The sequence below is a fragment of the Manis pentadactyla genome, chromosome 6 (assembly GCF_030020395.1).
Source record: "Manis pentadactyla isolate mManPen7 chromosome 6, mManPen7.hap1, whole genome shotgun sequence".
NCBI lineage: Eukaryota > Metazoa > Chordata > Mammalia > Pholidota > Manidae > Manis > Manis pentadactyla.
In genome coordinates, this window is record NC_080024.1 from 47,795,974 (window position 1) to 47,822,792 (window position 26,819).

Consider the following 26,819-nt stretch of genomic DNA (forward strand, 5'->3'; position numbering starts at 1 on the left):
CTTCTTGCAAAAATGAAAATGAAGGTACAGGCAAGAGTCCTCTTTGTCTCCTGGGAACCAACGGGAGTGTCAGGAAAAAGGTGTCATTGATAGAACTGACTCGGGACTTTTAGCTGTGCTCTTTTCAGTGTTTGTTTCTGAACAGGAGCCATAATGAGCAAAGGAACTAATGCCCAAACGTGGAGATGACAGGAAAAATGAGTCACAATAACACATTCACCTCACAAGTCTCAAAATCCCTCCAAAGCATAAGTACGTCGACGTACATACATTGTAAATGGGACATAAATCCCCTTTAAATCATGAAATGGGCAGGATTACATGTGACTGAGCTAAGCTAACAGCAAGAGTAGGTTTCCATTCTTAGAAAACAAAATAAGACTTTCAATCTTACTGCTAAACTTCTCCTCAGACTTTCTGGTATCTGTCTCCTTGCCTTTTCTCAAAAGACATATTTAGAGTTCTCAGGCAAGGGCAGAGGCTGACCCTCTGCCTAAAGAAAGCTGGGGCCCTGCTTTTTCTCCATTCGTGTTTGACATCAGTAGAGAGGAGAAAGGGATGAACCTTAGATCCTGAGCAGCTTCGGATGTTGATGATTTCAGAAACGTAATCTTAAGGCCTCCCGCAGCCCTGTGACAGAGAGTCTCACAGAGAGGATGAGGAGTCAGTGAGGAAGAAGTTTTAGTTCTTGGCTGTTGCTATTTAGAACCATGAAGCCCCTTGGAGTCACACTGCTTTCTCTGAAGGGATACGATAAGACTAGAGGTAATATTACTAGTCTGTCTTTCATTTCAGCAAGTAGTTTCATTGTAAGATTGTTTGGAAAGATGAACTAGAGAAGCTTCAGGTCTATTGTCCAACATGGAAGGAGATGTTGGGCTCTGTAGTCCTTTTTTTTTTTTTTTTGGAAACTGGGAGCAAAAGCTATAGGCAATAAAAGTTCTCAAAAGGAAAGAAGAGAGGGACATCAATCTGGTTAAAACCTCTCGAAATTATCTGCTGACATTAGGTGGGGATTTAGATGGGGATTGGTTATTTAGGCATTAGCCTGGGCATATATCTATTTTATGTACTTCTATGCAAATTCAGTAGAAAAAAATACCTAAATATATATTTAATTCCATAGGATCCCAAAGCACTTTAAGGATTTAAACTGATAAGCCAACCTCAAAGGGACTGATTCTTGCAACTAAAACACAGACACCTCTGGGGTGAAATGTGGCAACAGTTTGACAGGCATAGCAGTAGCTTAGGCCAGAAAGGATTTATCCAATTAAAATTATGGGATGAATTTTGGCTGGCAGAATGTAATTACCAGCCTTGGAATGAATCCAGGATCCTGAGGTTAACACCCCTCCTCTTGCCAACAACCCTCCTACCTGCCAACACTCCGAGATGGAGAAGGCTGGATCTGACACAATCGCACATAATACTGTTGTGACATCTAAGTACAATGATGATGATGTGAGAAGCATCATGAACCTGATTTTTTTTAACACTCATTATGTTACTTATTTTTATGCCACATTAGGCTAGAAACCAAATGTCCACATAAATGTTAATTTCCTCAAATCTGTGTTTAAAAAGTATAATTAGAAAATAAAAAATAGATTTAAAAATTAATTTATTCCGTCAAAGTAGTTATTTAGTGATTATTTCACTTCAGGAACAAAATTGGATCAAATGGTGACATTTAATCCTTGCTATATTAAAAAAAAAAAAAAAAGCAGGTCCTGATTTTCTGGAAGAGAAATGTGTTCTCAAGGTTCACTAGCCTAGAAAAAAGGGAGATGCTTAATGTCTGGTTCATATTGGTTGTAACTGGGCATGTGCAAGTACTGGTTTGGTCCTGGGGTGGGTCCAGTTCATATTCACAAGTGCTCACGGGCACTATTTCTCAGGGGGAAATAGAGTAGGGGGAGTGTGAGTGTAAACAAGAGAAAAGAGCCCCCTGCTGGCGTACGTTCAATGGGTAATGACCTCATCGTTAGATTCTACTGCCCTTTTAAAAAGTCATTCATTTACATGGGGACTGTGGAGAGTTCGAAGATAAAGCCGAGGAGGCGAGAAGGCAATTCTAAACTCAACGCCAAGCCTCCAGGGACAAAGGCCCGCGGGGTGGGATCCGGGTCGGGTCGGGGTCTGGGAGGGACTTGCAGAGCGGACTCCCCCAGCGCGCGGCGGCTGGAGCGCGCCCGGGGCGCCGGAGAGGCGGGGCCGGCGGCGGAAGCTGAGCGCCGGTCACGCGCGACAACTCGGCCGGGCTATGTGCTATCCGCCGCTGCTCCGTGCGCTCAGGTCGGTTCTCCTCCCAAGCCGCGGAGCGGCCGGCGCAGCCGCTGTCCCAAAAGCCGGGACCGGGGCAGCGTCGCCGCTGGTCGCCCCTCGCTCCCCGACCCTGCCGGGCGCCCGCAGATGCTACTCCCGGCGGGCCTCGTGGGGCTGCAGGGGGCCTCCGGGGCTCTCACCGAGACCCTCGCTTTACTCTTGGCCCACGTGGCCCTGGGACAGTCCACGGCGGACCCGCACACGGAGATCCAGCGGCGGCTTCCAGCCCCGAACACGCGCTACCGCCCCTCGGCGAGTCTATTGGCGACCCCCTAAAGTGCCAAGGGTGGTGCGCGCCCCGGAGGCAGGTTACCCGGCGGAACGGTCCGGAGCCGCCTAGCTACCCGCGGGTGGAGAGGCAGGTTTTTGGTCTATTGCCGGAAGTAGTCGAATGGTGACCGAAGGAATGGGCGGACTAGGATCGCATTCTCCCAAACCACAAGGTGTTTGGGGGGTTTGCTCTGGGTCCCTTTCTTAGCGAAGGAGGGAGAAAAATACTTACCCTTTGTACTAACAAGCTTGACTCCTCTCCAAAAGCTTGGTTGCCGCTAATTTCAGCTTTTGCTGTGAAGGTAGATTTTTCTAACACCATCTTTGTGTGATTTAGCTGTCCACAGGGAATCAAAATGTGGAATGAGAGGATGAAACTAATCCTTTCTTTTGCACTGTTAGGGGTTGCCATAAACACCATTTGTTAAAAAGCATAATTATGTTGGGAAAGTGCCTGATGAGACAATTAAGCTACATAAACACACTGAAAACAAATGAAAGCCAGAAGACGCCCACACCCCTTGTGCAAAGCAATTTTTTGTTTACATAGAAACGAGAGCGGACTGAGCTGCTTTATTACAACAATGTTATTAATGGCTGGAAAAACCTAATGACCTTATTTTTATGAATTTTCAATTATGAGATGATGGTCACAATATGAAAGCTTGCCTACAAACCTGAAATAGCCATGAAGCCCTGCATTCCCTCTAGGTTAGGATTAGGCCAATGAACAATTTTAGCGAACAGAGAAGCCAGAAGATTTATGCTTCCAGAGCACTATTATTTGCACCAGCGTAGTTTAGCTTAAACTCAGAAGCTTAACGTTTGTCCCACAGTTGGACACCATTCACTACAGTATCGTGGAGACCATTACCTGACACAAAATGCCCTTATCAAATATTTGTTGAATGAATTCATGAGGACCACATTCATTTTTCGTTACATTTAAAAGTGGTCAAAATAGGAAGGTGTTACCTTGAAAAGGGAAATTACTTTTATTATTTTGAGAGATTTAAATTTCTGTAGTTCATAGTATCATTCAAGGTTGAAAATGTTTAGAGCTGAAAAATGCCATTCTGAAGTACTAAAAAGGAAGCAACCTCCAAAACCTTTGTAATTAATCCATTTTTGATGATCAGTCACATTTCTGGCATTGAGTAAGCATAAGTATGTGTCAGATTTCAGTTCCAAGAGCTAAGTCCTTTGAAAAGGTTATAAACTGATTTAGAAACTTTGGAGATCAAAATACAAGAATAACTCAGACAAGTAGTTGTCATGTAAAACACCCAACAAGTCACTTTTGTTTATACTGCCTATGGCATGACCCATAGAGATACCTTTTCTTTTTTGCTGGAAGAATAGTTTTTATAAGAATCAGTACGTTCAATAATCTCCCTCATTCCTCTTTTCTGCGTTTCCCCAGTAAGTCTCATTTAAGAAAAGGATCATGCTTAGTTGTTAAACAGTACAGAAAATCAGGGATAAGCTACGGAAGATGATGCTTGAAAGGGAATAACATATACTTCAGTGCAAAAGTTTCACTTACATGACAGAATTCAGGCTGCGTAACTTGCCTTACACTGTCTTGTGTTGTTACTGTGTTCATATGTTCCCATGTGCATACCCCCATATACATGGTTTTCTGATTGAATCAATCTGAGGATTTTATCTCTTAGGTGTTCTCTAGAAGTGAAATGGTCAAGTGTTCATAACTGACTGGTTTTCAAAAAGCTGTGGGTTTTTTTTGTTAATGAGCATGAAAATATGAATGAGGTGTACAAACTGAAATAAAGAATCATTTTTCTTCTATTCTAGAAAAATCATCATGTCTTCCTCTAGACTGGGACTCCGTTTGGCTGCCTGTTTACTAAACATTTCATTGTTGAGAATATAGCAAGAGCAGCTCTTCTTGAAAAAAAATGGTAGGAATAACAGACAAGTGAAGCAAATATGTAGTGTTTAGATAATACAGTAATTTTTGTACTTGGCAGGCATTATCTGTAGAACATTCTTTCTTCCTAGATTTTCCCTGTTCTTGTGTGCTGAGCAGCACAGTTCTTCACATGGGAGAGTGAGTTTCTAAGATGCCCATTGTTCAGGATTTCATGCTCCTGAGGAGGATATATTTGCATAAAGGTTCAATGTTACCTTCAGGAGCTGTTTATTTGATCATTAATGAATGAGCATAATTGTACATTATGCTTTTTATTCAGCAGGTTAAATAAAAAATAAACTTGCCAAATACCAACTACTTTTCAAAGCACTCCTGCCAGCAAAACCCATACTATTAATTACAGCATTGTTATTTCTACTCTATTTTCTCCAGGTAGACTTGGGAATTGCATTTAAGTGATGTACATAAGATCCCTCAGCAACTCAGAAGACTGAACCTCAAGCTTCCTTACTCCCTGGGCCAGTATTAACTAGTGATACTACTCTATTTTGCCCTTGTTAAAATGTTCATGTTATGACATACAGTTCCAGACATCATTTGTTTTTACTTTCACACACATGCAAAACACAAGAGGAATTTACAGACTTCCAGTCATTTAAGTAGACAAGCTTTGTTATTAAATAAACAACTTTTTGGCAACAGGTGAATATTAGGGTCACAGCCCTGAAGCATGTGAGACAGTACATTTTAATTTTTAATTGTCCTTTTTGATTTGGTTACTGCTTTTCATGAGAAAGAAGTGTTTTCTCTCAGCCAATTTCTAATGATGAACACATTGAAGTTACTGTCTTGCAACTTTGCAGGAACTGGAAATGTCTGAAAATTCCTGATAATTGCTGATAAGAAAACTTCTCTGGAGTCAGTATGCAACTGTGCTTTTGCATTCTCTTTGCTGGAAGAGCTAGTCTGGGCCCTTCATTGTCAGATACGGTACCCCTAATGGGATTGGGTTACCTGTGTCTGTGAGTGAGTGAGTATGCAGAGACATTTGTGGAAGCCATACACTGATGAATGCTTGGGTCTGAACTCAAAAGTTTTTATCAGCTTATTAGTGGCAGCAGCCCAATGGAATTATAGCTATTATACTGCATTACAAATACCAAACAATTTACTTCTGCTGAGATTCACAGTGACAGCTCCTCCTGCCAGCAGTAATTTTTTTCTGTATGCATACTTAAGAAATTGCAGGAGAGAGTGTCTCATTCTTTCAGCATTTTATTCAATTGAATTATATGAAATTAAGAATAAAAGCTTTTCAGAAGAAGATTTAGGATGAAAAAGTAATATAAAGTCATGTCTTTTCTTCCAGAAGCCAGAGTATGTTGAAAAAAATACATAAAACAGGAGGTTGTATGATCTTGTTCTTACTTCATCTTTTATAGTTCTAAAAATGCAGGGAAGGTAGCACTGGTTAAGAAAATGACCCGTTGTTTTACAAATATTTTTAAAGGCATTTATTTTTTAGTGGTATACAACCTATGTCACTCATATTTTTTTCTAATTAAGCAATGTTAAAACATTTCAGTGGCCTAGAAGGTCTGAGGTAAAGGAACCTGTGTTATAAACTTTGGGCCCACACCAGGGCAGGGCTACAGATGCCCATTTGGCTATGAGTGAGTGACATGTGTTTATCTTTTCACATTATTAAAATTAATAGTGTAGGGCTGCTGTAAATGCTATAGTTCTTGCATGTAGCTTATTTTTCCTCTCTGAAAAGATTAATTGTTAAGCTGCCAGGGGACAGGGTGACAAAGGTATAATAGCATAGCTAACGGTTTAATTACCCCCTGAAAACTTTTGTCCTTCACTTTGAATTTGCTTTTGTAAGCTTTAGGGGGACTTTTAAGGAGCCTGAACCAGGCTTGTAAACTTTAAAAATAACTTTGGGGTTATGTGTGGCTGCCATACAAGGGTATGGCAGCTTTCTCCTGCAGGTTACCCATTCAGTTGAGTCACAGTCCACTGAAAGCTGGAAGTCATTAACATCTGAAGGCTGTTGGTGGCCTCTGAAAAGGAGATGGTGGAGTCAGAACAGTTTCTAATAGACAGGTGCAGGCATCCCAGAAACCTCTGCTTCAGGCGCTAATTGGTCTATCCTACTTTTTCCAGATGTCAGAGTTTGCTCCAGACAGTTGATTTCTGAGTTTGGAAGGAAAAATTGGCAAGGCCTAGCAGTTGAGATTGATAAGGAGCAGAGTTCAGAGTGATACATTTGACAATTGAAAGAAGAGGCTACTAACTTAGACTGAATTAAGAGAACTTTGGCAAACTCAATAGCAAGTCCAGGAAAAGATTTCACGTAGACAAAAAGGCTGGTGTATGAGCTGAGCCATCTGGTTATACAGTAAGATGCTGTAACAAGTGAGTATTACCCCCCATGAATTTCATGATTAGCCAAAGTCACTTCAAAGGTCAAATCCAGAATTTTTCTATTAAACTAAATTTACTTGTATCTGAAAAAGTAAAGTATTAAGACTGCATCACACACACACACACACACACACACACACACACACACACACACAAATTCTTGCATTTGTGTGTTATTTTCTTTACAGGGCAGCACCATCCTGAAGTATCAGTGCTCAATATATTTTCTGATCAGGACTACAACAGATCAGTCATTACCATAGCAGCTTCTGTCGATAAATTAGGTAAGATTTAAGGTTCTTTCTTTACAAATAAACTTGGTTTCAACTTAGCATATAATCGTCTTTCAAAAGGTATATCTGTTTGGAGAGCAAAGAGCTTACTGATAACTACTGGTCAACATTGGACAGATTGTCTTTAATGTTAATCATAAAATGTGAAGTTTTCTTTTGTTTATTTCTAAAATGGTCATACTACACTGCTAATGAAAACTCAGAGTAATAACATAAAACTCTCAGGTGTCTAATATGCACTTAGATATAATAATTTGATGAAAAATCTAGTTACTGAACAAGAGCAAAATTTAAAAACTTATGCTTAAAAAGGTATGTTTGTGTGTATACTTTTATATAATTATTCATAAAATGTTCTGAAAATAATTTTATCAACTTGATAAAATTGAAAAAATTCAAAGTAAACAGTTATAAAAAATATAAAGTGTTTTTTTAAGTCTGATTAACATTACATAATGCCTCCACTTTTGGGAATAAATTGCTGGAAGAAATGTGAAACTTTGTGACAGTTGGGAGGTGGGGGTATGGGAAAATGTTGGATCTTTTTTCTCCCTTTATTTTGGATGAAAGAACAACCTATGCAGATTACAAAAGAAAAACAAGTAGTGGGACAGTAAAATTAGAGCTGCTCCTTTAGATGTGATTGAAAGTTTTGTGATTATTATTTACAGTTTTACATTTTAAGGCGATTCTGTTCTGGCTGCTTGCACTGAGGCCTTTGAGTCTATTGACATGGAGGTTCATGAGGTACCTGCTCCCTTGCGTGGGAGCAGTAGACCTGATCCCTATTTACCCTCTCTCTCGTGTTGGAATGGAAGAGTGTGGAGCTGTGGCTCCAGATGTAAGCAAGGTTGGGGTCATGTGTTATTCCTTAGTGGAAACCGTTTTTACAAATGAGAACAGCTTGTGACAATGTAATCACTCCTTGCCTCCTTGGGAAAACGCGATTGTGGAGGCTTTATCAGCAGTAAGGCTGCGTGGGTCGCCGTGGCACACCCTGTCTTTGTGGCTCATTCTTCCACTCCCCACTCAACACGATGGGGGCAGTAAGCGATGTGGGATGCAGATCAACCATTCTGTCTCTTACAAATTCACGACAGATCCTGAGGAAACAGCAGTAGTTTCTAATGAGTTCCTTAGACTCTTCAGGGCAGAACAACGGTGTTCTGCCCATCTGTGTCCTATTTTCTTGAGCAGGGGTAATGATGAGGTTGAAAAACCACTTAAATGTTAACTCCTACCCCTTTTTCCTCTGATTTTTTTTCTTTTTTCCCTATGCACAACTCTTTTTAAGATTTGCTTTAGAACTGAACTGTCACATGCTTGATTTCAGCTCCAGGGGTTAGTTTAATTTGGAAAGTTTGAGCTATGTCACTTGAGGTGTGTTTGAATTAGGCAAATTGGGAGAAAAGAAAGACCTTGTGCCTGGACTGTCTAGCTGCACTATGGTTAATTACGAGATGCAGAGGCTCATAACCTTTGGGGAAAAGCCCGCCTTAGGATAATTGCATTCTTCTCTGTGTGACCTCAGAAATCCCGCTATGATGTTGCCTCATTTTTATTTAATAGTGAATTGTCCAGCATTTGGTATGTAGACTTGGACTCTAGCTGAGCTACATCAAGTACTAGAAATACGAAATAAGACTTGTTTCCAAAGGCGTACCTCACTGCTTGTGCTGCATTTTAATGTGACCTGACAATCTACGGAATATTTCCCAGGGAAATCTTGGCCCCAAAATTGCTTTACTTTTTATCTGAGAAAGAGTTAAAATTCAGCATGAGGGAAAATATATTTCACACAAAAAGGAAGAGTTCAGAATTGTCCACGCCAGAATAATGATTTTAATTGTCTTCAAAACAATTATGTTCAATTACATTAAGTCTCAAATTAGCGAGTACATGAAGTTCTTCATTACATCAGCACTAGTCCACCCCAGATGTTTGTCCTGTGTAGGAGATGGTTGACAATTGGAGGGTCTGGCCACAGTATTTCTCCCTTCCCTTGCCCTTTTGCTTCATTGGCAGCTACTGTACCTCATGATTTAAACATGGACATTTCTAATTAAATGAGAGCTCAGCTGCATTCTTGAACTAATTTATAACATTTGATTTGAAATGTAATAGCTTCAATCTTCATCTGATTAAAAACAGTCATATACTGTACATGGTTACTATTTTGATGCTCCAACATGCAGTTTTTATTTTTACATTCCCCTTTCTACACAGCTGTTCATCTAATATCATCCAAATTAAAAAAAATTTTTTTTTTGTACAACATGCCCAGGCATTCTTATGAGACAGAAGTATTCAAATTCTAGGATCTCGCTGTCCTCAGAACAGTGAAGGGATGTTTTCATAGGATAACCCCTTCTCAGGGAAACCAGCTTTAAGATGATAATCTAACTAACTATCTTTGGGAAAAAGGATGATGAAGAATGTTCTAGTGATATAGAGATAGTTAATATCAGTATGCATAATTTATACGTGCTTTGTATGCAAAAATTCTGAATAATCTATTTCAGAACTTGTTGATATCTTGCTTGTACCAGTACCTTAAGGTAGTAGTTCTTCAAATGAGGCTCAAAATTGCTGTTCAGATCACTTATAAATAATGTCAAAATCATTTGCAAGTTTTTATGGATATGTATTTGTGAATGCATGCATAGCCATACACACTCACTGTACAATTTTAGTGTAAGAGCATCTAGAATGAAGGGTACAGCAATGCAGAGATACAAAGGTAAGAGCAGCCTGTGCTTGAGGACCTATCAGGGTGGTGGCCAGAACTTAGCAATGTGGTGGAGTAGGAAAGGCATTGCTGGTAATGATAAGAAAGAAAGCTCCCAAGGTTAGATCATGAAGTTGTACATACCACGTTAAGTACTTCACACATTATCCTAAAGACAAGAGGAACCACTGGAGAGTTTTAAGCAAGAAAGTAGTATGATTGGCTTTGAATTTTAGAAAGATTACTCTTCCTGCATATTGGAGAATAGACAGGAAGCAGGCAGACCAGTTAGGAAGGGTAATGGTGGCCTCAGATAACAGAGAATACAGGGAATGGAGAGACTCCATAGGATGTTGGGGGATGGGAACAAAGCAGTGGTATGAAAATGTCATCACTTACCGATGATGGAAGAAAGGGGATTTGGGTGGAATGATTTTTTTTTTACCTGCTGTCACATGGCAGTTAGATATATAAAATTGAGAGCTAGGAGACACACGATGTAGTTCATATTTATTTAAACCTTGTAATTTAAAAAACTGTTTTGGACTTCAGTTTTCATTTTCTATAAAAACCGTATTTGATCTATTAGGCTTCATCTCATTTTCATCTCTATTGTTCTTCTAAAATTTTCCTCCTTTCTCCCCTTTCTCCATCCTTCCCTCCCTTCTTTCCTCCCTTTCCTTATTTTAATTGTTATTGGACTGATACGTGCATGGGGCTAAAAGTCAAATACTCCAGTGTTTGTTACCCAAACTCTAAATACCTATGTAACTTCCCTTTCCCCCTCACCATACACACACTTCAATTTCCTTCTCCCAAAGACAAGTACTTTCAACTCTTTTATTATTTAGAATTCAACTGCAGCTATCTACATGTCACACTTATATTGGTACTTTCTGGTTTTTCAGTGTTAGGCATTGTCTGTTGACTTCTCACTACAGAAAATGAGAATTTAGCTTCCTTTCTCCCCACCCCTAAACCCCAACACACACTCTCTCTCTCTGTGTGTGTCTCACTTCCCAACCCTTCTTTCTCCCAATATAGTTGTATCAAAAATTGAGTCTGGACATTTAGTGGTTACATTATTGCAACTATGTAAAATTTATTAATAGTGAAGTATGTACAGTGTTATTATTTTACCCTTTCTGCACAACTGCTTTTACTAGAATTGATCATTATCTTTGTGATTGTTTACTTGGGATATAAAACTCTTGTCAATAATGATACCTAGAAATGACATCTTTTCAATACTACATGTATTGAATGTTTTATCAATTTTGTCTTCTTAAAGAACTATCTTCTAAAACTCTTTGATCTGTTCGGTTAGGACCAGTTGCCCTCAATTTGTTTAGGACAACTGCCATCATGGGATCTCCCTTTTTCATCATCCTGGGCATTCTCTTTATCTTTCTCTATGTTGGCTACCCTGCCTGGTGCCTGAATACTATATCTTCTTTTTTCTCCCCATAGTTATATCCTGTCTGCTGGAACACGTCTTTTGCTAGCTTTCTAAAAAAAAGGGGGGAAGTACATTTTGAGACCTTGCATGTATGAAAATGTTATTATTCAATCTTCACACTTAATTATTAGTTTGGCTAGGTATAGAATTCTAGTTTAGAAATAATTTCCCTTTACTTTGAAGACACTGTATTATTGAATTCTCATTTCCATGTTGCTATTGAGACTTCTGAAGCCACTATGATTCTTGACAGTTGTATGTGATCTGTCATTTCTCTCTGGAAGCTGGTAGGATCTTCACTTTGTTCTCAGTGGTATGATATTTTTGTGACATGCATTTGTATAGTTCTGTTTTCACCCATAATATTGGATATAGGATAGGTCCTTTGAGTCCTTGAAACTCTTGTCCTTCAGATTCTAATAATTCTCTTGAATTATTACATTGGTGTTTTCTTCCATTTTCTTAATTCTTTCTGGAAGCCCCATTATTTGAATATTGGAACTGTCAAACTGGTCTCTAATTTATTTTCTCTCTTTTTTCCATTTCTCTAATTTACATTATGCTTTCTGACAAATTTCCTTGAGAGCACAAGCTTTCAGTAAGTTTTCCTTTCTTCTGTATTAGTTTCTTCCAGGTGCTTTTATGACTCTAAGTGTACCTTTTATTTTATTTTATTTTTAACTTTCTAGTCATGTCTCGTGAATGCAGTATCGAAGGATAATTTTCTTCTTCCTACATGGTGTGTATTCTTCACCTACCCACCCCACATCTCCCCTATCCCCACTCTGAGCTTTTTCTTGTTTGTTTTAAAGGTTTTCCTTGGATGTCTGATGATCCTTGGCTGGCTGCTTACTCAAAAAGATTAATAAAAGGCTGAGTGGATACTTTGAATTTGTAGGTGGGGTTTGTCAGCTGTAGGCTGATCTGTCTTGGTCATTTCTTTGGGGAACTCCTGTTTCAGTGTTTTGTTGGTCCTATCTCTTGGGCTGTTCAGGTTCCCCAGAGATCTTCCAGTCTTCAGCCTGGAGCGTAGACCCCGCTGTTCATGTTTCAGGAGCTGAGTTGTTCAAGAGTGCTGGAAGAATCTCAGCAGTTAGGTTGTAATGTTCTCTTAATTGCCTTCTTTTCATTAGTTATCCCTGCCCTAAAGGTGCCCAATATTCTCCAGCCCAGACACCATGAGTTTTATGTCTTGTGTCTTCTGTCAGGATGGGAGCAGGGCAGTTGCCTGCCTGTGTGGAGGAGGGGTGAGATCTAACTGCTGCTTAAACAGACCTCCAGGTAGTCTCCTTCGTTTGAACCTTGCCTGTACCTTCCATCACAAAGTGAGGCTGCCAGTTCTGGTTGTTTTCAGGTACCTGTGGTATAAGTCAGATTGCTCTCTGCTGTCCCTCCTGCTGCCATGGGTCTGCTAAATCACCTACCATTCTTACATCATCTACTCTCCAAGTTCCAATGCTGTTGCCTTCTTTTCCATTTCTATGTGAGTGAGTCAATGCTTTTAAAAACTCTCTCTTTACCATCTTTTTCCTGAGGTTTTTGGAAGATGTGAAAATAAACATAGCAATCTACATTCCATCTTTACTTGGAAGTCCCTACTTCCTAACTCTTCTTGATGATTTTTAATTATCTTGGATCCTTTAATAACAATGAATTCACTCACCTTGGAATCAGTGGTAAAATTACAGGAATATTATTCTTTTGTCCAACATCTAACTAAGTATTGAAGATTTAGTCTCAATTTCTGGACTTCTATAGGTGTCTTATAGATGGTTCCTCTGAAGGGTCTCTGGGTCACAGTGCTTCCTCTACTTTTTTCACTTCTTACTCAGTGTTTTCAGTATAATCTCTGAAACATGACCCTTCATGAGAAGCATTGAGTGAAAATGGAAGGGAGTAGTCAGGACAGTAGGTGCTCATGCAAATTTTCCCAATGATTTGCCAGTGAAAATGGGCTTACCTAACATGTAGGTTCATAATACTCAGCTTTAAAAGTCTGGAGCACAGCTGTGAATATTGTAAATGGTATCAAAACTTGCTTTTTGTTTTATGTGATTAAGCAAATGAAATAATGTTTGTGCAATACCATGTAAATTGATGTTATTTAGAAGACTGGAAAGATTAAATACTAGCTAAGTAAGTCATATGAGTAAAGAAATAGCTTTTACATGATTGATTTTTAAATTTATCTAAAAATAAGAAAAATTAATGAATTTGATTAAAATTATCAGCCTTATTAGATGTTTTTCGATTGTTTTTATGACTTGGAGGACATGTGCCATGGCACATTCACACAACATCAACACTTGTGTGATAGTCTTGAGACCCTTTGATTACCTTTTTGCAGATTGTCATAACTTGGGCTGATCTGGCAAATCAGGAACACTTCACGAATTTTCTACTCTGACTCTCTAGTTGCTATGGAGATTGTCTTATGATAAAATAGCCTTGGATTTGGTTGAGGTAGTCACTTTAGATTCTGGGTTCTGATAGAGTTTGTGCCACCATCAGCATAAAAGCAATGGTTGATTTTACCAGCATATGTTAGCATAGTTTTAGGACATAGAATTTTATTCAGAAATTATAGGATAGTACTACTATATAAAAAGCAGAAAAAAACCAAAAGCATTGTGCTTTGGGAAAGCACTTAAGATTCATCTCCCATGACTTTAGTACATTTCAACTGCAATGAAGAGTTACCAGGTTATCCATAATATATATTGCTACAGGCTTAATAAATTCAACAGGATTAGATCTACCCTTGTAAAATAGAGGTACTAATGAGGAAAGAAAAGGCCAATGGGAGAACTGGGATAAACTAATCTATTCTTCCATGACCAGCAATTACAGATGAACCCAACTATACTTGAAAAAGCTTTTCTCTCATGTTGCCTCTGCTGTAACCTGAAGTCCAAACAAGTTAACACCTCATGGGACAACACAACCAGTGGAGAGGACCTGAGCTGGTAGATAAATGCTCTTGTCTTTTGTCTCTGAGAAGGATAAATCTGAGGCCCATTCCAGCAAGATCAAGCCCCGGTTGCTCACAGTAATGACTAGCTTGTAACACACTCTTGTATTGGCTTTCCTTCCCTCCCTATTTCACTATGGATGTATATTGAGTAGGGTTTCTTGAAAATACTGACAAGAATAAATGTACTATAAGAATCTTCTAATTGGGATGAATAGGTGGAGTGCATGAAATCTTTGCTTCCTGACTGTACACTTGTAGTTTTTTCCTAGTCTAGAAGTCACAAGATTTATAGTTAAAATTTGGGAGACACCCCCCCTCAACTGCCACTTCACCTAGGGAGAGGGTCTCTTAGAATACTCAGAACTAAGCCATCCATCACTGTGGGAGATGTTAACAGTCACTCCTTACTAGCAAAGGCAGTCCTGGGGCCCTTAAACTTTAGGGGCTCTAGGTGTCTAATTTTGAGTAGTTATCTACTTTGAGTTCTGTTTTCATCCATAATATTAATTTTATATGATTGATGGTTTTTTAGAGAATGTGAATGTAATAGGTGATTTATAGCTGATGACTGGTACCATACTTTTTTTTAGCCCAGGTCACCTGTGCTTTTCCTGAATTCCTTTTTCTTTATATCCTTGCTTCCTGGCATTTGCAGTGACTTCCAGTGTCAGGGCCACTGGGATTAGAAAATTCTGAAGAAATGACATAGTAATAATAGTGGCATTGATGATCCTGTAACATTAAGTGCATCGACCCAAGTCTTGCCACACAGTCAATGCACCCACTAGCCCATTCATCTTGTCTCTGCTGGTCATGTGAGGGTGTGCTGCTTCAGGGAGAAGAGAGTATGTTATGATGATAATACAACAGCATATGTTCTAACATCAGTATTAGATTAATTATCATGTATTATTTCTGTCTGAATTGCATATGTTAGGTAACTCATTCTCCAATTTTAATTAACCAAAATATATAGTAAGATAATATCTAGAGATGAATTGTTGCACGTTTCTTTCCCCCATAGCCCATGTGTGACTGTTTCCTAGATAGTCTGAGTTATCTGCTACCTTGAGGGGCATAGTGAATTGTTATAGTGAGAATGAGGAAGTGATAATCAGTGTTCATTTTGAGTTTTTGACAACCAAAAGGAGAGGCCTTGGAAAGCAGGGCACAAAGTTTATTCTATAGCATTATAATAGAGAAGGAGGCCTTCCCCTCCCTGCCCTGTAAAGATGAGGACTGGGTTTGAGAGGAGGGCATTATAAACAGTATTCTCCTTCCTTTCCCAGATTTTGAACCACTGGGACAGGACAGAAAGGCAATGAGAAATGAAAATACTAACTTAACTACTGGTGAAACTGAAACTGACAGCTGAGTTTATCCAACCACAGAATTAGGCAGACTCATCCAGGCAGTCACAGGCAGCATCAGACAGGCAGGCCTGCACAGGGAAAGCTCAGGGCGGAGAGGAGTGTACAGAATGTGTGTTCCCTGCTGACAGCTAGTTCCTAAGAAGGAAGAGGGAGGAAGGGGTAGGCCTATGCAAATCCAGCTTCTTTTCCAAACTTCCTATCAGAAAAAAATGAATGTTGGGAGGGATCAAGGCCAGCGATTTAATTTCCTAGAGCTGAGTGGTTTAAACACCAGGAATTCATTGTCTTACAGTTCTGGAGGCTAGAAGTCTGTGACCAGGGTGTCAGCATTGTTGCTCCTGTGTCCCCGTGGGGGAAGGATCTGTTCCATTTTGACTTGTAGATAGATGGCTCTTTCCATGTTTCCATGCATTCTCCCTGTATATTGTCTGGGTCTCAATTTACCCTTTTTATGAAGACCCCAGTCATACTGGATTTACACCCTACCTTACTCCATTATATGACCTTATCTTCACTAATTATATCTGCAGTGACCCTATTCCCAAATAAGGTCACATTCTGAGGTCTTGGCTATATCTTCAACATATGGAAGGGAGGGGACACAATTTAACCCATAATGGCCAGCAGGAAGCATTTTTCCCAAAAGAAATTTAAAGAGGTGAGCATGGGGTATGTGGAAATGGGCATCCCCTGCGAGTGGCAAAGAGGACAGAGAATGAGGAAAGCAAAGTGGAGGGCTTGACCTGTGTGGGGCAGATGGCGAGAGTGAGGCCTAGGCCTGAGGCTACACGAGGGTGTTGAACATCGTTTGAAGTCAGTGGCCATGAATATGTGTGGGACGCAAACACACACAAGGGAACCAAACCAACTCATGCAAACTATTTGTTTGCCATTTTGGGATCACCAGTTGGGTGAAGAGCCAAGTTAACTCTTGGGTGCTGTGGGAAATGGGCTTTATATTGAAGGCTATTTAAACATCACTGATATGTTGGGTAGCAGAAGGCTCCATCCCCAAGGCTTTGTCATGTCCAATCTGAACTACTCGTTTAGGCAGCCCTGAAAAAGAGTGAGAGGTCCTTACCAAGGGGGAGCACCATACGGGGGTGACAGACCCAATAGGAATCCCACCCACCCATTACACATGCCGTGTATGTGCCTGTGAATTTTTGATCAGCATGAACTAAACAGTTACATCACACTGAGTGGCTAAATAGGGGAGCCAAAGGTAGGTAGGCAAAATAAACGTTTTGGAGCTGGATAAACCTGACTTCAACTCCCAGATCTGCTGCTTACTTGCCAGCTGACTTCGGGAAATTTTTTTGGTCTCTTTTACAGTCTTTTTTGTTTTTGAATCTATATAATGGGGAATAATATCACCCTGTCAGGTTGATTATGAGAAATAATGCTTGTAGATAAAGCATACAGGTCCTCTGTCTTGCACTAGTGAATAGCTGTCACTATTTTATGTGATCCTCTGTGGCCTTATGGAGGAGGGTGCTGAGCGCTTGGGGACCAAGGCTGTTCCCCTGCATCATAAAAGGAGTGGATTCCTCATCTCTGTTTTATGTTACCAAGATTCCAAGTAAGGTGCGTTTTGAGAAAAGGGATTTCATGACAGGATATTTGAAAACCACTTGAGCAGAAGATCTCTGAAGTGCTTTCAGCTCTGAAAGTTTAAGTTCTATAGCAGACAGTTTTTCCCTTATTGGCTCTTCATTTGGAAAATGATATTCAGTACCTATTTCAGAGAAATACTGTGCTGATAAGTGAAGAGTTATGGGTGAACATCTAAACAGTATTGGAGTGCCTGTTGTATTTCCATTTACCATGGTAAGCGCTATTGTGACTTTCAAAGAGGTATAAAAGAGTGCCTCCCTGCAAGAAAGCTGGGGCCATGAAATCTGTACCTGAAACAATTAGAGAGCACCTAGAACAGAATAGAGTATTTTTTATTACTGAATACAGTATAAGGTACATATGTTAGGTCACTCAGGAAAGTGTAATTCTTCAAATGAATGATAACATGTCTGCACAAAGTGGTAATTATATCAGCATATGCACTGCAAAGGAATAACAAGCTCTTTGTATACACAGCTCCATGAAAGTATGTTACAGATAATAAAATAATAAGATTCTTGGATATGAAGAGATACATCTAATGTGTCCCAAACTATTAATGTGTCGTCATGGATACCTATATTTCCATTAAAGTGTATGGTATATTAAGAGTTTGGGGGTACATACTTCTTGTATTTATAATGAGGATAGAGGTAAGTGAATTTTTTCATTGCATAGATGGAAAACAGACCTAGAAACATTAAGAAACTTACTCATAGTTTTCTATCAGGAGAGTAGCAGAACAAAGGATCTTCATAATTATTTATTTATTAGAACTTGGCCTGGAACTTTTTATTCTCTTTTTCAAAATTTCAAATATTACAGGTAAGATAAAAGTTCACCTCTGACCATCACTCCTATTCCTGGTTCCCTGAACCACTGCCTGCCAAGTCATGGTATGAGTATGCTCATAGAATTTTCTCTGTGCTTTTACTCATGTTTCTGTATCTGTGACTTACGAATCCAATATAGTACTGCTTGTATGTGTTTATAATACAAATCCTATCATACTATCATTTTTTTCATTCAGCAAGACATCTTGAAAATCTGTCCATGTATTACATATAGTTGTAGTTCATTCCCTTTAATTGTTGTGCTGTTATCATAGTATAAATATATTACATTTTATCTATTCCCCTATTTGTGGACATTCAGATTGTTTCCCATTTTTTCTACTGCAAATAATGCAGCAGTGAACATTCTTGAGTATTCTTTTTTGTGCACAAATGCAAGACTCTGTGGAACAAAAAGAAAGGAATCATTAGGTACAAGTATTTAAAAATATTTTTTCAGATTTTTATATAAAAATCAATCAAGTGCTTATCCTTGTTTCACTATGACCTCATTTCCATAATCTGTAACAAGTTTTTTCTTTGCATTTCATTTTTTACCACCATGCCAATGATAAACTCAAAGACAAAAGTGAAATCACTTTTTCTTAGCAAGTCTTGTTCATTTTGAATCATAGATGCTGTTATCAGCAAATCATTTTTTGTAATGACTTTTTTTGTCCTTTAGAAATGAAGGACAGAGTAAACAGTAGCATCCCATGATGTGTAGTAGGGTTTTGTTTTCCCCCCTTATATTGTTTTCTGCTATCTCAAGGAAGAACAGGCAACGGAATGTGTCAGTAGAAATGCAATTTAGGGACTGCACTTGATCTTGTTTTTCAGCCTAATGTTTCTGTTCTTTCATCATAAAGATCAGCTGCATTTTATTTTTTTCCAGTCCCTTAGAATAACATCCAGTTCTAGTCAGCATGTTTAATGCACTCCTCAATGATGTTCTAGCACAATAAATTTTTGTATCTCGTGCATGTGTACATATGGTAAAAATTTCTTCAAGTTCTAGCCATGTGGGGGAGGAATATTGTGGTTGCTTTGTTAATGCAGTGTTTGTGTTGGAGCGGTTACGGCCCTGTGCTTTAACTTGCAGCACTGGGCATAATGAGATGGCTTTGATGGTGGCGTAAGAGTCTAGTGGGATGGTCACAGCTTCACACTTCAAAGCCGAGCATATGGGGTGAATACTGGGTAGCTTTATGCTCTTTGGGGATGGTTGGGAGACAGTCCTTAACAGCTCTGTTTAATGAAGACATTGGAAAAGAAATGCACTATCTTTAAAATAATTTTGAATTGCAAAGAGAGAAATTTCCACCACCTCCCTCCTCCATAGACTAAACTAAGAATAATTTTTCTTAGTCTGCACTTAATTAGAGGCAGTGCAGGATCACACTACTAAACTGTATTTTCAAATGTCTTCTTTTTCAAAGTACTGTAGCAAGATGAATCGGCCAGTTTTATTTTAGGTATGTGTATGAGTTGAGGCAAAAACTTTTAGGGCTATCTGTTTTACCATCTGAAAGATTTTTATGGTTTCTGGTAGAGAATCTTTTTTTCTTTCCCTTTGCATTAAAAAATACTTAAATAAGAAAATCAACTAAACTAAAAACTTGGCTGTATTAAAAGAGCTATACTAAAGCTAGAGGATGCTTGTAATATTTGAAGTCTAGCGCTCAGTTTAATTTTTACATTCTGTGCTTTTTTCCCTCTACTTGCTGTTGAGTATGAAGCGATGGTTTGGAAAACACTTTTTGATTGCTGTATACTTAAGAAAAAAGTTGATACTCTTTTGGGTTTCATTAGAGTTCTGATTTAGTAATAATAATAATAAGCCACACATTCATACTGTGGGTCAGAGGAAAGAGAGTTTATTCCTAGAGAAAATGGAATGACAGATTTGAGTTTTTTTCTCTACTTATGCCTTTGGCTGCTATTGAATGTAACAAAACTGAGCTTATCAGTTATGTTTCTTGAGCTGCTGAAATGCAATGAAATTACATTAAATTTCATCTTCATTTATGCTAGCAGTCCTAAAATGCTCCTGAAAGAAACAAAAGCAGAGGGAGAGAAGATGATGTTAAATACCACTGTAGACATGAAGTGTGTGTTGTATAAGGCAGGCTTATACATTTAATTAAGCAGATTCTTAAATGCTGTCTTCATACACTACTTTAACTATTGTATAGTCTCAATAAAATAGTACATTTTGGCCATGCTTATGTCTGTTATAGGCTCAGGGAAAACATTTTGTTAAGAATATGAAGCTTTAAACTTCTCGTTGCACAGAGAAATATCTCATTGCGTTGATCTTTCTATTGCAAAGAGGAATTAAGAGTGATGAGCAGACATGTATAAAAACAGCTAAAAATAAGTTTTAAGTAAATAAAAAATCATTAAGGTTTTAATGTATTTTAAAATATTGTCACTAAAGCAGCCTTTTCAGAATGTGACTAGTGAAAATGGAACGATCAGAACTATTAATAATAGTGGTAAACTAAAAAAAAAGTGGTCTATTACTAAAAGCAGTTTGGGAAGCTGCAGGGTTTTGCTTTGCCTGTCTCAGTATGGTATGATGGCATCATACTCTTTCTGTACAAGGTGATTTGGGTGTTTGCCTTGTCTAACAACACTAACTGGCTCAGGTAGCCCACAGGTACAGGTGGCTTTGATGGCTACAGATGGGACAACTGTTCGTAGAACAGCTCATAAAACATAAAGACAGTGATAGAAACTTGACCCCATGGTTTTTCTCACTAGGGATACATTCTACATTGTACTGTCACTGGTGTTAAACCCAGTTCTCATTTTGTTAGCAGACTGACCCCTTACTTTCACTTGTAGGTTTGGAGTAGACATCACTATTCCTGGTATATAATACCCTACAAAGTACAGCAGGCTGCAAAGTGCTTAGGAACCAAATCAACTCATTCAGCGGAGCAAACATTGATTAACTACAAGGCACTGCCATCAGGGAGCATAAAATTTAGATGGAGGAGCAAAAGTCTGCAATCAGCTGTATAATACGAGAAGATTAGGTTTGATGTTATATCCAACAAAAGCTGTAAAATACTATGGCAACGTGAGGGAGAGAAATGCATGTCAGTGGAGGGAGAGCACAGACAGGAAGCAGGGATTATCAGTGGGATGTTCTGATTTCTTGGTCACTTCCTGAAAATGCTGAAAGTCCCTGCTCTGAAAACGTTGGACACCACTGTAGAGGGAATGGTGCCTTTTCAGGAAATGCACACAGAATGGTTGCTTAAAATAATAATAATGCTACTTACCTGAAAACTGATGAGGCTTCATTTCCCATAGGCCTGAGCTTGAAGTATTTGAAATTTTTATCTCCTTTAAGAGGCCTATTTTATTTACATGATGTGAGCATTTGAAGTTACATGGGATGGTTTTTACATAGATTAATTGTGAAAATAAAATAATAAAATTAAAACTAGCTCTTTTGAATATGCAATTTATGTCATAAATAAAAAGCTTGTAAGTATTCTTCTGACTAAATTTGAGACACTTTTTTGAAAGGCTGGAAATTAAATTTATTTCAACAAAACTACAAATACCTACCTGCCATAGGCCCTTAAGTTAAAATAATTAGAAACACAATTATCATTTCTCTATGAAGAATACAGTGTACTCTCTCTATTACTAAATATGTTATATTTGGTTGTTTTTCACTGTATTTGAACAATGAAATAGTTCCTTTTCTGGTATCATAAGAGAAGAAAAATTCAGTTGGTTTTATGTAGAAGAAGTAGTAGACGAAGAGTGTTGTTAAAATATATCCAGATTTCTTGTTAAGTGGGACATACAAGTTCAAGGAGGTATACAGAATTTTCAGAATTCAGAGCAGTTGTATAGACTTACAAGGGGAAAGGAAACTAGCTTTTACTGGGTGTACCGTGTACCAGGCATTGTGCTAGATCCTTTTCTTAGTTTATCTAATCTTAATCTCTCCATCCAGTTATGGAATCCATTTCCTTTCTTTCTTTTTTCTTTACTTCCTTTATTTTTCTCTCCTTTCCTCCCCTTGCCTCTGCCTCTTTTTTCCTTTGTTTTTACTAAAGTATTTTAAAGCAAGTTCCAAAGATAATGTTATTTCGCCCCTACATATTAAATATGTATCTCTAAGCAAAGTGGACATTGTTAAGTAACTCCAATGCCAGTACCCCACCCATCAAAATGGTAATTCTTTGGTACTGTCTAGTACCTAGTATATAATCTGGGCAAATGTCTTTCCATGATGGGCTTATTTAAATCTGGATCTGTGCATGGTTCATATACTTCATTGATTATTGTATCTCTATTTCTTTTGATCTAGATTATTCCCCTCACTCTCCTCCCTCACTGCCTTTTTTTCCTGCAATTCACTGGTTGCAGAAACTGGGTTACTTGTCCTATAGAATCCCCACATTTTGGACCTGTTTGTTCTCTTGTGGTATCATTTTATTCATATCTTCATACTTCACATTTCCTATAAACTTGAAGTTAACTCTAGAGGCTTGATTGGTTTGAAGTTCAGTATTTGGGGCAGAAATTCTTCAAAGGTGAGCAGTGAGCTTCACACTGCATCATATCCAGAGACCACAGTGTTTGGTTGTCTCACTTCTGGTAATGCAAAGATGAATTAACTTTGTTCCTAACGGACTTTTTGTGAGGGTGTCATCCATTGATGATCTTTGCCTAAAACAGTTATTTTCTAGGTGCTGCAAAAGGGTGATTTTCTAATTGTTTCTTTACTTCCACATTTATTAGTTGGATTTTTTTCTGTTAAAAAAATTTCTCTCATCATTTTGGGCTATATGACTTCCCTGAAATACAGTTTATACAGTAATGGCAGGATAAATGCTTATTTTCTTTTTAATTGCCAAATTTCTAGATAAGGAGGTGGTCTTTAGAGGAAGGTTTTTTTTTTTTTATTTTCAAGGTAGAGAAGTTGAGGCTCAGAGATGTCAAATAATTTGTTCAAGATTCCAAGTAGCTATTAAGGAGCAGAAATGGTATTCAAACCATATCTTCTGGCCTCATAAGTATGTGCTATTTCTACTAAACCAAAATGCACCCCTGCCCTTGGACTCCCGACTGCTGATGGCTGGGGGTTGCTACTGCAAGTATCTCCCACTGCTTTGCCCGTTAAGAACTAGTCTCCATGAATCCTCCTCACAGGCACTCTGGGCTTTATAAACTTGTACAGTACTGTAGAACGATAGCTCCAAATGGAGACGCTGGCCTGGATAGGCAGAGAGCTGGGCAAAGCCAGAAAATACTCACACTATTCAGCAGCAAAGACTTCAGGCATCACAGTTTATGCTTTAGGCTCCTGCAGCAGCCAAACTGTGAGTCACTCTAAATTATCTGGGGCAGAAACTGGTGATCAGAGCAATTTGGAGAGTTACCAGATGTTAAGATGTCTCAACATCCTAACTCTCCTAAACGTTGGCCCCTATCTTCTGCCACCCTCCCCACCCCCACCATTCCACATTTGAGGGGGGAAGTTAGCTAACTGACCCAACATTATTTTATAGTTCCTAAACCTCAGCTGACCTGCCCCCACCCCCAGAACTGTGATCCTTAATATCTTATGTAGTATTAAAGAAACAGAGGCCACTTTGTGAATTTGGGAGACTTCCTTGGCCACATCCCATGGCCACATCCCACCTCTTTATTTTCACTTTTGTTGCTTTTGCTTTCAGTGTCAGATTCAAATGATCATCACTAATACCTACATCAAGGAACTTACTCCCTATGTTTTCTTCTGAGAGTTTTATGGTTTCCGGTCTTATGGTCAAGTCTTTAATCTATTTTGAATTAATTTTTGTGTATAGGGTAAGATGGTGGCCCATTTTCATTCTTTTGCATGTGGCTGTCCAGTTTTGGGCACTCATTTGAAAAGATATCTGCACCCCCATGTTCATTGCAGCATTATTTACAATAGCCGAGGTATGGCAACAACCTTGGTGCCCATTGATGAATGAATAGATAAAGAAATTGTGGCATATATGTTTACAGTGTATATTATTCAGCCATAAAAGGAAATCTTGCCTTTTTTTGACAACATGGATGGACTTTGAGGGCATTTTGCTAAGTAAATAAGTCAGATAGATAGAGATACCAAAAACACCATTTATTGAAGAAACTGTCCTTTTCCTGTTGTATATTCTTGGCTCCTGTGTCAGAAATTCATGACCATATGTGCTTGGGTGTTTTTCCTGGGTGCCCTCTTCTGTTACATTGATCTGTGTATCTCTTTTTATGTCAATTTCAGACTGTTTTAATTACTACAGCTTTGTAATAGTTTGAAATCAGGGTGCATGATGCTTCCAGCTTTGTTCTTTCTCAGGATCACTTTGGCTATTCAGTTTTTTGTAGTTTCACACTAATTTTAGGATTGTTTGTCCTATTTCTTTGAAAAATGTCATTGGAATTTTCATAGGGATTGCATTTAATCTATAGATTGCTTTGGTTATGGAAGTTTTAACAATATTGGTTCTTCCAATCCATGTACATGGTATATCTTTCCAGTTATTAGTGTCTTTTTCAATTTCTTTCTTTAATGTTTTGTAGTTCCCAACATACAGGTCTTTCAACTGCTTGATTAAGTTTATTCCTAGGCATTTAATTCTTTTTGGTGTAATAGTAAATGGGATTGTTTTCTTTATTTTTCTTTCTGATAGTTCATTATTAGTGTACAGAAATGCCACAGACTTTTGGGTTTTGGGTTTTTTTTTTAATTGGCTTCTCAATTGCAGTGTCTGGCATTTATACTTGATTCTGGGTGCAGGGATAGACTTTTGGGTTTTGATTTTGTATCCTGCAGCATTACTGAATTCATTCTAACAGTTTTTTTTTCATGGAGTCTTTAGGGTATTCTATATATAACATCAATTCATCCACAAATAGTGACAGTTCTACTTCTTCCTTTCCAAGTTACTTAATTGATTAAAATTAAAACTTAACAGCATATGTAACTAGGGGTTACCATATTGAACAGTGCAGGTCTGGCCCTTGCACTCTCAGCTTTTTATTTCTCTTAACAGTATACACAATTTGGGGCTGTTATAAAATTGTTCAAAAATTGAAGGCACCAGTTTCATTAATCTCAGTGATGAATTTTCCTTATGAAATTGTATTGGTAATGGGTTAAAGATTCTAGCCTACTTGTACAAGGACAACTTTTATTATGAGGCTTGCTTAAAGGGGAAATTAATTTTACTCAAACTTTGATTTTTAAAATTTGTATAAATTCTATGCTTTAGTGATGATGGTTACACAATGATGGGAAAGTACTTAATGCCACTGAACTGTATACTTAAGATCATTAAAATGGTAAATTTTATGTTAAATCCATTTTACCACAATACAAATTATATGCTTTATTTTTTTTAATTGGGCCTGATTTTAATTTAATTTTCTTAAAATTTCCTGTTGACCATAGGCCTTGCTGAGAATCTGGTCCTGCGTCTTCCTAGCTGTAGTGTATTTCTCTTTGGTGAGGCTGACCTGCCTGAGAAGCGCTCTCTTGTCCAGAGAAGGAAGCATCTGGGTTGGTTTATAAGGAGGGATTTCAGCACCCTTAAACCTGACCTGGGAGCTGCACCTGCCCGGAGATGTGGTTTAACAGGTTCTTGGTATAATTACACTCTGCTTTTGTTTTTAAATTTGATAATAGAATCCTGAGGTCCCATTCATTCAGTGCCTCCCACATAATGCAGGGGGGTTGCAGCTGCGGCTCCTTTTGGAATCAGGTGAGCGTGTCCTCTTGGCTTACACTCTCATCCATGCCCTCATAGCTGACCAGAGAAGCTAGAAGCGCCCAAGTATGATATTCAAGACAGATGGTGAGCCATGCAGCATGGCCACTGGCCATGAGAATGTGCAGCCCTGGCGCTTGGGCAGGACCCTGGAGGCGCTGCTCCTGTGCCAGGCACGAGGACACAGGGGGTAGGGACCTGTGTAGGTGTTACTGTTAGTTCATAGGAAAGTTTTTCAATACTTGAGCATCCAGTGTGGCCAAGTTGATACTCAGCTGGAAATCAGTTCTAGAGGCACCCTGGGGAAAAGCTTTTCTAGACAGCAGGCTTTGAGAACACAGAACGAACACCGGGGGTGGTATTCTCCCCTTCGCCTGGATCTCACCAGCTCTTGCCTGTCTCTGCTACCCCAGCCCTTCCCTATGCTTAGGTCATACCCTAGGAAAAGACTGTAATGTCCTTCTCCAAAACCCAACCCCGGTCCCTGCAGGTCACCATCCTAAGGCCACTTATTTGAGTCTTAATTCTTTCATTCTCTAAGAGCTTCCGAGGGAGTCACAAATTAAACCATATTAGGTAACATTTTAGTAGTCTGTTAACACTGAGCAGTTACTAAAATACTGTATACTCAAGGAACAAAAGGTGGGCAGGCATAAGAAACATATTTCCTCATGGCACAGCTTTCTGCAGTTACACATAGGCCTTTGGTGCAGGATTCTGTTATCATGCAAATGATATCTATAGTCATGTAGTGCAATGAATAAAGAACAGGCTTTGAGACTAGTTCAAATCCTGGCCTTGCTGTGTATTGGCTGTGTGACCCCAAAGAGCTCCTTAATTCATTAAGCCTC

At 38.8% G+C, this 26,819-nt stretch overlaps 1 protein-coding gene across 1 annotated transcript in view; it reads left to right on the plus strand.

Annotated features, from left to right (window-relative positions):
• The first annotated feature begins 3,622 nt into the window (after nt 1-3,622).
• The window catches only part of FTCDNL1 (formiminotransferase cyclodeaminase N-terminal like), a 35,092-nt gene continuing 11,895 nt past the window's right edge, over nt 3,623-26,819 (plus strand). The window contains 4 exon segments of the mRNA XM_036900503.2: nt 3,623-4,469; nt 4,472-4,517; nt 7,109-7,206; nt 25,653-25,962. Of these exon segments, the coding sequence (XP_036756398.2) occupies nt 4,424-4,469; nt 4,472-4,517; nt 7,109-7,206; nt 25,653-25,894 (432 nt within the window). The 5' untranslated portion in view covers nt 3,623-4,423 and the 3' untranslated portion in view covers nt 25,895-25,962.